The 12291-nt window shown below is 39.7% G+C and overlaps 2 protein-coding genes across 6 annotated transcripts in view; one reads left to right on the top strand and one right to left on the bottom strand.

Annotated features, from left to right (window-relative positions):
• Positions 1-7959, bottom strand: part of SESN1 (sestrin 1) — a 69442-nt gene extending 61483 nt beyond the window's left edge. Inside the window, exon 1 of one of the 2 annotated variants that reach the window (XM_048493087.1) lies at positions 6829-7959. In XM_048493087.1, coding sequence (XP_048349044.1) covers positions 6829-7137 — 309 coding nt within the window. In that variant the 5' untranslated portion in view covers positions 7138-7959. The remainder of the gene's footprint in view (positions 1-6828) is intronic. The other variant, XM_048493079.1, reaches the window with a different exon arrangement.
• A 106-nt stretch (positions 7960-8065) lies between these two features.
• Positions 8066-12291, top strand: part of CEP57L1 (centrosomal protein 57 like 1) — a 36342-nt gene continuing 32116 nt past the window's right edge. Inside the window, exons 1-2 of one of the 4 annotated variants that reach the window (XM_048493139.1) lie at positions 8110-8195; positions 10479-10532. Coding sequence is in view for 1 of the 4 variants with exons in the window: in XM_048493117.1 (XP_048349074.1) it covers positions 8193-8195 (3 nt within the window). In the remaining 3 variants the exon portion in view is untranslated. Of the gene's footprint in view, positions 8196-9177; positions 9202-10478; positions 10533-11376; positions 11496-12291 lie in introns of those variants that run through there. The other 3 variants (XM_048493117.1, XM_048493148.1, XM_048493156.1) reach the window with 3 other exon arrangements.

Here is a 12291-nt window from a genome sequence, read left to right as displayed (position 1 = left end):
AATCACTTGCAAGGCAACACAAGTCCTATGAACCGGCATAAAATAAATGTTGTTTAAATTGTTGCTTTGTTATTTAGAATATTTCTAGGCTTGCCTTTTTCTAAGTATCTTAGAATCCATGACATATATTTTATAACATACATATTAAGATATAAAACCTTGCAAGCACAGCAAAAGGTCAAAAGGAAAATGAACAGCCACAAGAACAAGAGCACTCTTAAAGAGAACCAGACCTAAAGAAAACTGGATTCTCAGCACAATTTTATTTATTTATTATTTAAAGTATTTATTAGCCACCTTCCTTCCAGACTTTAAGGCAGCTTACAAACACATAAAACAGATTAGACATGAAACATAAAATCAGAATTTTAACATCTTTAACATCAATGGTTAGAAGGGTATAGCTCTGAGTAAGACTATACTTCTGGTGTTTTAATTGCAAAAAAAGTGTTACAAAGAAACATTACAGACATCACTCAATTGACCACTTCAATTTTTTTCTAGACCAAACCTCACATTCCCAACTCTGAATGCTTTTCTTTTTAAAGTACACATTTAACTAGAAATGATCAACATCTATAAACTGCAGACTGTAATATGAACCACCATGTTTCAAACTTACAAAACTTTAAATCAAGCCTCTATGAATCACAGGAACAAAGTGGAATTAGCACAACCAGTACAACAACTGAGGAACCAAAAGACTTACTGGGGGAATCCTATCCTCCACTTCCCCCCTCCTTCCCCACTGAGCAAGCCACTCGCTGGGCAGTCCTCTCCCAACAACACTACCATGGCTGCTGTCCCCTCCCCTTCATAATCTGCCAGCCCACCTGGCTCATGCACTCACCAGTTCCTATTTTTTAAAAGGGGGGGGGGAGTACTCTAGCAGCTCCTGCCTCCCTGGCCACACTGACATCCTTCTGCAGTTTACACAGCAGCTGTGGTGGGGCAGCATTAATGGTTCCCACTCCTCCCTGTTCCCGCCAGTCCATCCTTCTTACCCCGCCTGAACTTGCCAGTGAGTCTTTGCTCCCACACATCTACCTGCCTGAGCTTTACATAAGAGTGTGTGTGTTGTAGCAGCAGTTGCTTCCTCTGCAGCTGCTTTGCTGATGTCATCCTCCTGTGGGCAGGGCAAACCACAACTCTTCCTCCTCCCTCCTCCTCTCCAGCTGTAGGGGCAAATTGCAACTTCTTTTTCCCATGGGAGAGTGAGTGTGGCAGCAGTGATGACTTCTTCCTCCCCAAGTGGGGAGAGCTAGTACTCTGTCTTCCACCATGCACAGAGAGGAGGAAAAGGGGGCGGGGGAGACAGAAAGTTTGTTCACTTTTTCCAAAGCCACCCTTTGCCATCCCCTCCCAGCCCTCAGGAAAGCATCAAAGTCTCTCCTGCTTACAGTTCTTATCCCCTCTTCGTACGTGGTGCAAGGGGCACCAGCAGCTCCCGCTCCTCCAATATCTGCAGCACACGGTGAGGCGAGCGGATGATGTCCAGCCAGCAGAAGTGCATTGTGTGCTCAAGCACAGACAGGGCTCCTCCATTTGCAAGGAGTTAAATCCCCCCATCCATTTTAAAAGTTTTCAAAATTCTCTGCAAGCCTACAGGGAATGTCCCCCAAATTGGTGGGTTTTTTAAACTGTGAAAATGGCCTTGAAGCACAGATTTAAGGATCCACAGATCAGGTAGAACTCAAGTCATTATTAGACATAAGATAGAACCAATTTAGCTCCATTTAAAATCAATGCAAATGTATTTAAATTATGGAGATCTGCCAAGATCTGAGAAGAAAGCCAAATTCACAGAATTCATGCCTATTATATTGTTATACAGCAATCAATATGGGATGAGAAAAGATTAGGCCACCTTAAGAAATTTCTGATTAGATCTCTTACAACATAAGTTTATTTTACACTTGTTCTGATTTTAGTCATTTGTTGCTCATTACTGTATTTAAAAAGAGGTGCAAACTGTTAATTATAATCACAATAACATAAGCATATTTTGATTCCATGTTGAAAATGCCACTGATTTCTTTGTTAAGGGCTAATTTATCAATCCACTGAGCAACCTGGAGGACTCATGTAACTCAGAACATAACAGTAGAAATTAATAATGATTAACACTGCCATCTTAAAATGAATAGCCTGAATAGCCAGCTTACCCTGGGCATGTCAGAACTTAGGAGTAATTGGTCCATACTTTCAAGGGAGACCACTAAATAAGGCTGGGATTGGTATACAGTCAATGGCAAACTACCTCTGCTCATCTCTTGACTGAAATACCCTGTGGATGTGGTCGTCATGAGTCAGTTGAGACTCAATTGGCACATTCTTCCTACAATGAGGTACACCCTTCTCAATCCATTTAATTCAATAGGTCTGGAAGGGTATTACTCTGCTTAGTATGGCACTGGAAGTCTCTTAACTGTAAAATCTAGGTCTGTGGTGGCGAACCTATGGCACTCCAGATGTTCATGGACTACAATTCCCATCAGCCCCTGCCAATTGGCCATGCTGGCATGGGCTGATGGGAATTGTAGTCCATGAACATCTAAAGTGCCATAGGATTGCCACCACTGATCTAGGTACTTGAAAATTCTTCAATGTTAATGAAAAAAATTTTTTAATCAAGACTAGATAGACCAGGGGTAGGGAACCTGCGGCTCTCCAGATGTTCGGGAACTACAATTCCCATCAGCCCCTACCAGCATGGCCAATTGGCCATGCTGGTAGGGGCTGATGGGAATTGTAGTTCCTGAACATCTGGAGAGCCGCAGGTTCCCTACCCCTGAGATAGACCCTAGAAACAGAATCTGATGTACTACAAGAAAGCATTCATTATACAAACATACTGCAAGATATTTTTGAATGTTCCATTTGACGATTGCCACATTAAGCACACTGCTCTGAGTTGGCAAAATGGATGGAAAATTCTAATGTTAATTTAGGAACAACACATAGCTGCTCTACATAACATTTTCTGCATGTGTCATCCTAAAAACAAGGGTCACTTAAATCAAACATTCTTTTCAACTGTTCTCTGTGCACCATAGCAAGAACATTTTACCTATAACATTTAAAACATTTAAAGGAAAACTCTCTAATACCAACCAGGTACGGATAGAAAGTAGATACATGCCATCAGTGGGCCACTGCTTAATTAACAATGGACCAGCTAAGGATGACTGGGATTATTATTACAAATGATACACTAGGTGGATCTTGGTATAGGGCATTCTCTGTTTGACAATGTACAAACTATATCTTCAGGCGTATATAACACAGAGACTGGGATCAAGCAATCCTTTATTCTAATATTTTCTCTATAGGTGAGAAGCAAAATTGTACCTTCCCCTCCTATCCCATCAGGATCATCTAACATTAACACGTTCTGATAGGGTAGATACATGTAATAGCCAATGTCAGCCTATTCTTAGCATAAAGACTTCAGTTGCATATGCCAAATAAATTAGCAATCAACCTGAAGCAACTCGACTGCCAGCTTTCAGAGTGATCTCAGCATATTTAATTTTTACAAAGCAAGCCACACTTAATGAAAGGGAAAACTGATTTTAAAATTTATGACATGGAAACACGGTTTCCTTCCCCTTTTGTAACTGCCCTTCTCCCCTTTCCAACACACAGTCCTTTATCAAAGCAAAAAGTATAGCTGAAAGATAAACCTTCCATGCCTGAAGTCACATTCGATGCTAGGCAACCCAAGATAAGCTTCATGCTGCTCATCGGTTGCCTCAACTTTGTCAGGGAACAAGTCACAATTATATTCAGTTGGCATTTGTACTGATGGCAAATTAAACCACTCCTAATATAGTAGCACGGTTCTATGCAAAACAGCCCATATACAACCCAGTTATCTGAACAGTGAACATCATTTTTGCAATGAAGAAAGTGCTCAAAAATGGCAGTCGCAGGCACAAAATATATCAAAAGCAAGTAGAGATGTGCACATTGAAATTGTCAGGACTGATGCATTAAATTACTTCTGTATCCACTGCCAAACAACATTAAACTCACACCATACTAAAACCCAAAAGAACCTACCCTATTACAAGATCTGGGGAAAAGGGAATAAATGTAACAGTGCAATGGCTTGTATTTTTCACCTGCAAATAAATGGAACTAGGTTATCTGCTCCATGGATAACTATTCTTACCAACCATAGTTTGCATAGCTTACCGAAAATTATGAAAGCACAAAAGGGGGTGTGTGTGTGTTAAACATTATATATATTTTTGGAACAAGTGACATGGTTTTTAAGACAAGATGAAATCTGACTCAGAAATCTGACCCAATCCAGAGGGCTCTAGCAGCCATAGACAGTGTTGCTGCTACTTCACCATGCCACCTCCAAGAGGGCTTCCAGGTGGCGAAGGGAGGCAGCGAAAAGAAGAAAAACCCCAGTCCCCTGAAAGCCCTTCACAGCTCAAATCAGACTCGTGCCACCCTTTGAGGGGGGCTTAAGCCAAGGCGCTGTTAATGCGGGGAATTCGCTCATTCCGAGCTTAAGCTGATCTTCTTCAAAGTCAATTCCACCCATAGCCTGCCCCCACCTGTACTGACAGTCAGCTTTAGGCCAGCGCAACTCTGAGGCCCAAGCGTCCAGGTCTGGGGCCGTCAAGCTGTGCGGCACCTACCTGCTGCCCTCTTTGCACCCTCTGATAGCATTTTACCACTTGCACTGGTGAGGTGGGCACCCATTGTCAGAGTGACATGCTGATTCCCCAAGTCCCTTCACTTCACTTCACTTCCCTCCCCACCCCCATTGGGCTGTTAATCTTAAAGATCCCATTTGAGGAGTTACTCTGAATGTCTACTATAAAGCTATGTAATGCTGCAGATCACCATAAGTGAGCACTGTACACATGAACAACATATTTCAAAGATACATTCATTTTTTATATGCAGCAAAGAGTTAATATAATGTGCATGCATTAGTGAAGATTTGAGCATCTTCACTATTATAAAGTTTAATGAATTGTCTTGCTAAACCTATTGTGACTGGATGAAACTGTTTCTACCCAAAGATTCTTTCATTTGTTTCTTTAAAAAGTTGTTTACTATTTTCAAAAGATTTATCCTGTCTCTCCAATGGTAAAAATTAAGATATGTATGCAAAAGTAGCACAAGATGAAACAGTTTGTTGCTCTCTCTCTCAAACGTTAGATATATTTGTAATATTGCTTGTATAAAACTATAGCATTTATACTTGTAAATTCTATTTTAAGATATATTTATGCTGTTAAAGCAGTAAAAACACTTCAACTTCAATAAGAAAGTATTGGATTTTTGCAGAAATTCCATTTTTTGCTAAAAACCAGTCTCTCTGCCGTGCTTCAAAACATCCACATTTTTTTAACTGTTTAGATTCATTCACAACTGTTCAGAATGCCTGCAAAGATATCAGGCTTATGTATATCAAGATCACTAAAGATGATTACTAATGCCTGATTTTATAAAAATACTAGACTGAGGTTTTGAATGAGAATTTCTAATAACTTTACGCAAGTGTACAAACAGGTTCAGTCGTAGCTGTAGGAACACTGGCAGAGCTCTTAGGATTCATAATTTAGGATTCTCCTAAATTAACATGAAGTCTTTTTTTAATAAATGTATCTTCAAAAGTTAAATCACAGTTTAACACTAGTGCACAATCATCCTTGTCACTCAAAAAGAGACCAAAGCTTAGTAGCAGAGCACATATTAAGTGCTCTGTCACTCCAAGGCTCAGTCCAAAACAGTCTAGCCAAATTTTCTCCAGTAGCAGAGCTGAGAATGACCTTTGTTGGCAACCTGAATCCACAATCAGGCTGTTACCATAAGATTTCCTTTCTGCACTCCAGATTCCTTTTACGCATCAATCTTCAAGTAGATCTGCAATGTGGGTTTCAAATAGCATTAATATACCGTAGTTGAATATATTCCTTCAAAACTAGCAATGCCCTCTCTGAAGGTTAAGATTCAAGTACTGTTTTCTTGGAAGGAAAAATGAAGTTAAGGCCAATATGGAGTACTGTACTGGAAACAAGTGGCTGAAATTATACCTTTCATTGTATGCCTTGGATACTTTCCTCTAAAAGAGACAGTGCCCATAAAATATATTTCAAATAGTCATCAGAAAGGAACAGGAAGTGATTAATTAATCACCACAGAGTCAGAAGCTTTAAAATAAGACAAGGAAAATAGGGGCAGAGAAGAAACTCAGTTGTGGAATGCCACAGTATATAATCTTGGCAAGTCTTAATAGCACTTTGTTGGTCCATATGTGGCCAGTTGACACTGCAATTCAGTTTTAAATGAAAAGAAATCTGGTCTTTAAAAGACACCTAAAATATGGAAAAACTTGAATGCAATGGGTAGCATACAACAGCATCTAGATCCATTAAGAAAATATAGTCATTCTAGAATAAACAATCACGTGAAATCTATAACAGTCAAAATAGTTTGGCTTTTAGGCAAGACAATTTAGCCATGAAGTTTACAGGATGATCTTGGGCTAATCACTATAACTTTACCTAACTTACCACACTGGGCTTTTGTGGAAATAAGAAAAGACCCACACACTCTTCCCAAGTGACATAAAGGGATACATGTAAGTTCTCTTTTTAAGCATACACAAAGTTGGCAAGCATAGTGAGGCATCCTAGGCATAATGAGACAAAACTAAGACACACAGAAGTCAGCAAAACTTAGTTCCCAGCTGGTTCCAAGATGTGCAGATGAATGGGAAGAGCTCCAAGTACTTTTCAAGACAACACTGTAGTGGCCTGCTGGCTGCAGAAAAAAAAATACAAGCCACATTTTTACCTGAACACTCCTCAGAATGGCCTCACTCTTCTCTCTCACATCTTGGAAGGGACACCTCTTGGACAGCATCAGCAGACGTGCGAGCATCTCGTTCAGCCCACCTGAAGCCCCATGAGCAGAAGGCAAGAGCCCTTCTGCTGCTGCTGCTACTGCTGCTGCTGGAGGAGCCGTTTTTTCTTTGGCAAGGGCCATAGCCTCACTTTTCTTCAGGGCTGCTTGCCTGATGTTTTCCAAGGCACTGTCTCTGGCGTTGGCATCCCTGCTGCGTAGCCCATCCCACCTCACTTCTCCATCTCGGTCAGCAGCCATTATTTCAGCAGACACCGCGATTCAGAAGATGCTCTTCACCCTTTTCAAAAACCTCAATTCGTCGTCATGGTTGGAAAAATCAAAGGAGCAAGAATACCAAACAATCCGGAGGAAAGGACGGAAGGAAGGTCCCCAAACACCCTCGAAAACTCCAGTCACCTGTCAGTCCTCATGCTGATGCCTGTTTGGCAAAGAAGTGCACCCACCCTCGGCAGCAAGAGGAGGGAGGCGGAGACGGCGAGAGGGCTGCCCTGCTTAGACGGCGAATCGCTCCACTTCCACAGCCCATAAAACTTAGAACAAGGTACGGGGCTGGAAGAAGCTCCTCTCCTGAGTCGAAGTGTATATGGTGAAGAGAAAGGGGCTCTGCCCGGGTGGGACCCACAAGGTTAGATGTGGCGTGAAGCAGCCAAGAAAACTTAACGGGGGGCACAGCGGGCAGCCAAATGGTGGCGTCTCCCTGCTGGTCCTCGGGAACCGCTTGCAGCGTCAAGGGTTTGAAAAGCGGAGCAAAGTCCCCATGCAGGTTTGCTTGCTTCCAACACAGAACCGCCGGTCGCCCTCTGGCTTCTGTCTCCCCAATGGCTCGCGCTTCGACCAAGCCAAGAAGCGACCCATGAGAAAAAGAGGGCCGCCGAAGCTCCGGCTCTCACCGCTTCTTCGTCAGGGAAGAAAGTCTGGACGACCCGCTACCCAAGAACTGCGAGCGGGTGACGCCCTCCACGGCGCCCCCCTTGCCCTATTTGGCGAGTGCTGCCGCTGCCCACCCAGAGGGAGGCGACGATGGGCCACCCCTCACTCCTGAGCGCAATGCTTCTCGGCTGCATGGGAACATGATAGATAACAGTTTCAGCCAATCCTATTCTAAATCTAGCCAATCTCCGGGTGTTTGCATCTGGGGCTGCCTATGAACGGGAGCTTTGGAGCTTCCGGGTTTAAACGGAACTACAAGTCCCAGAAGAAAGCGCGGGGCGCATCAGATGAAGGGCTGAAGGTGCAATGGTGTCCCGAAAACAATCTTGCTATGTGACCGGCCCAGGGCCAAGCGCAGGTTGATGGTAAAGTGGTGTAAGAGTTTGAAGTCTTCTTGAAAACTTTCAAAGACTTCTTTCCTCATGATCCAGATCTAGAAATGTCACCAGTGTATTTGTGATCCATGGGTGGTGGTGGTGGTGGTGGTGGTGGTGGTGGTGGTGGTGATGTAATCTAGAGCCTCTTTACCCATGGTGCCCAGAATGACTGTTAACAGATTGTAGATTCCACTGGAGAGCAATAATATCTTGCTGTAGTACTGAAAGCAGTTTCAAATTTATTTATTTATTTAAAAAATCTTGGCTTCCTAGTCATCAAATGTGGATGCAGCTGTTCTTCCACCTGTCATCTCTAGAATACTGCCATATCTGTTGCATCTAATAAAAATGTGATTACATTTTAACAGCACACTAACAGGAAGCACCTTGTTGAACTTTCCTTAGTACTAATAAGCCTACCAATTCTTAATAGAGACAAAATAAGGAAAGGAAAGGAAAAATAGAGAAAAGCAGAAAATAAAAGATAGTAAGAATAAAAGTTATAAAAGAAAAGTTTTCAGTGAAAAAGAAACCTCATCCAAAATTCTTTGTTACATAAAACTTCCAGTTATACTATGAAAATGGTCAAATTTTATAACATACTTTTATACTAGTTCACCTTTACATTAAATCTTTATCTAATCTTTATCTAAATCACAATCATGTCATTTGATTAATTATATCGTACAAGAGAATATAAAGAAAAAAGATTTATATACTATATTTTCTATGACAATTTAATCAGTTATTCTAAACTGACATGTAATAGTAATTTCTTACCAAAATAATCTAAACCTATACCTGTACAGATATTTTTCTTTTGGCCCAACAAGTAAGATATTTAAATTAAACTTATTTAACTGTCATGTTTTTATAATAAGAGATAGTCGGTTTCCAAGTACTTCCAAATTGATCTACTTGATCTTGCAGTATCCAGGTTAATTTGTCCAATTTCTTTTTTGTAGGATCTTCTGCTCCCATTCTTCTAACATTGGTATGTTTTTTCTTTTCTAATTCCATGCTAATTCTTTTTCTTGCTAATATTATCAAACAAATAAATAGTTTATCATATTTCAAAACCTTCTTATCAACTGTCAGACCCAACAAAAATAATTCTGCTTTCGTCTTAATTTTTACTTTGAACATTTTCCCATGAATTATTTCTTTCCAATATTTTTGGGCAATCCCAACACATGTGTACAAATGTTCCCAGATTTTTATTACATTTCCAGCAATAATCATGTAAATTTTTATTCATTTTCGCTATTTGTTATGGGGTATAATACCATCTGTGAAACATCTCTAGGCTGCTTTCTTTCAGATTCATCGACAACATAAATTTATAATTTCTCCTCCAAAGTTTTGTCCAATCCTCTAAACTAATATTTATTTTTATGTCAGTTGCCCATCTAATCCTTGTTTCTTTCACCACTTCTGTTTCAGATTTCAATTCTAATAGCATTTTGTACATTTTACTAATCAGCTTTTTTCATCTTTGCATAATTATTCTTCAAATATAGCAGGTTGCATGAGTATTCCTCCTATCTGATTTTCTTAAAATCCTCTTTTAATTTAATATTCTATACCACTGACAGCATTTTTCTCCATTGTGAAACTCTTCCCTATCTTTCATTTTTAATATGTCATTTTTTCTAATTAAAATTTCCCTGTAAGTTGGCCAGTTCCAATTTTTATAAAATTCTTTGATTTGGAGCGATTCCGCCCTCAAAATCCATCCTAGTGTTTTTGTATAAAACCTGTTCTTATATTTATTCTAGATCTTAATAAGGGATTTCCTAATTAAATGGTATTTGTATTGTTTCTGCTCTAAATTATTTTTATTCGGCCAGAGCAGGGGTAGGGAACCTGCGGCTCTCCAGATGTTCAGGAACTACAATTCCCATCAGCCCCTACCAGCATGGCCAATTGGCCATGCTGACAGAGGCTGATGGGAATTGTAGTTCCTGAACATCTGGAGAGCCGCAGGTTCCCTACCCCTGGGCCAGAGGTATGCGTGTCAGCCTCTTAATAAGTCGTAACCTTCAAGGGCTAATAATCTTAAATCTCTTAAAGTTATTCAGTCTTTTAGCCAAACTAGAGTGTTGGGCTCATGGTACATAAAACTCCCAGTAATACTATGAAAAACGGTCTATTTGTAGGCCCAGCAGGCCTAATCCTCCCCTCATTTTCTCATCAATCATTATTGCATATTTTATTTTGGCTCTATTATTTTTGCAAAAAAACTTGTTATATCCTTTATCCATTTATCAGAAATACTCTTTGGTAAAGAAATTGGCAAATTCTGAAAGAGGTACATCATCTTAGGTAAGACATTATTTTTTTATCAATGCTGTCTTTCCTAGGGGGGAAAATTGAGTCTTTTCCCATTTTTCCAGGTCTCCCTTAACTTCTCTCCAGATTAATTTATAATTTGATTTCAACTAATTGGTATATTAGGAAATAACATAGTTCTTATATTCTCTTTCATTTCATTACAATTCAAGCCTCACTCAGAGGTCTAGGAAGTTGTAATGTATTGGCATAATATTTGTGCAGATCCCAGCAGGGCTACCTTTTGAATCTGATAGATGTTGATTTTGTATATTTGAAAATGTTTCAAGTGCCACCCTGTTGCTGCTGCTGCTGTTATTGTTGTATTTATCTCCTGCCCTACCCCAGCCAAAGGCCAGGCTCAGGGCAGCTTACAAGGGGAAAAGTGTAGTGGAAATGTAGCAAGTAAAAATAATTTTGTCATTATCAAACAATATGGGCAGCTCATGTTGAACTTTTCAGGTACAGCCCAAAAAATCATATTCATATTTCACTTGGAGAGCTATTGTGCTGTAGTGAAAAGGCTGTCAGACATGAATAAGGGAAATCCAAATTAAATCTTGATTAGTAGGTATCTTTGGGCCAATAGTCTCTTAGCTTAAATTACTTTAAAAGAAATTAGTTAGGATAAAATGAGGAAGGAAATGAAAAGAATCAAAAAGTCTGGAACCACAAAAGGTTACAATCACAAGCCTAGTTACCAGAAATAATCATATTATTTTATTATTATAATGTATATCCCACTTTTCTCCCCAATAGGGACCCAAATTGGCTTACAACATCTTTGGCCCCTGCTGTATTTTATCCTCACAACAACCATGTGAAGTATGTTAGACTGAGAGTATGTGGCTAGTCCCAGATCACTCAGCGAGGCTCCATGGCAGAGTGGGGATTTCAACCTGGATCTCCCAGATCCTAGTCTAACCACCATATTGAATTTAATGTAGTTTACTTGAGGTAAACTACAACTTATTTCCATTAAAGAAAATTACGTTGTGTTCTTAAATGATATGCAAGTTGTTTTTACAATGTGTTCTTAAATGATTTGCAAGTTGTTTTGAAAGGTAAGTGGCTCCAACGTTAACATAACCATACTAAGGTAGTAATAATAGTCTTTGCTTTACAGTTCTGTAATCAGATCTTTGATGCAATCAAATTCCACCTGCATTGGAACTTCAAAAGAACTGAAACAATTATTCACTAAGTATCTGACAAGCTAAAACTAAAATTCAGCAAAAATAGGCCATACCAACATTTTCTAACCTGTTGACTTTAGCTCTTCTGCTCAGAGCCAAACATTCCTGGCAAGTAACCATTTGGATGCTTCTTTCTTGTTATGACTAAAACTATTTTCTTACTTGTTTTTCCTCTTTTTCATCTCAACAGAGATAGAAACAGAAAACAGAGTTGCTATCTTCTTAAATGAGCACCACTTAATGAGCAGCACTTAAAATAAATAAAACAGAAAATATATTTATACAATTTATGGGTCAATCGTATGCAGAATCATTTTCAGTGACCTTAGGTGCACTTAATTTTGTATAGAGCAATTACATTATATTTATGAGGGATAATTATTTACTTTTGTGACAAAAAGGACCTGCTGCCCATAAACTGGAAAGCCAAAATGTGCCCTTTTTATGACAAGGTTACCAGTGTTCTTTGAGGCAACCCCCCCCCCCCATGATTGGGTTTTTTTTCTCACTTGTACTGTGTTCCAGTGACTCTGAAATAAATTAGTGGGTTCTTTTGA

Source organism: Sphaerodactylus townsendi, linkage group LG01 (assembly GCF_021028975.2).
Source record: "Sphaerodactylus townsendi isolate TG3544 linkage group LG01, MPM_Stown_v2.3, whole genome shotgun sequence".
In the NCBI taxonomy this organism is placed as follows: domain Eukaryota; kingdom Metazoa; phylum Chordata; class Lepidosauria; order Squamata; family Sphaerodactylidae; genus Sphaerodactylus; species Sphaerodactylus townsendi.
This window is presented reverse-complemented; position numbering and strand designations above follow the sequence as displayed.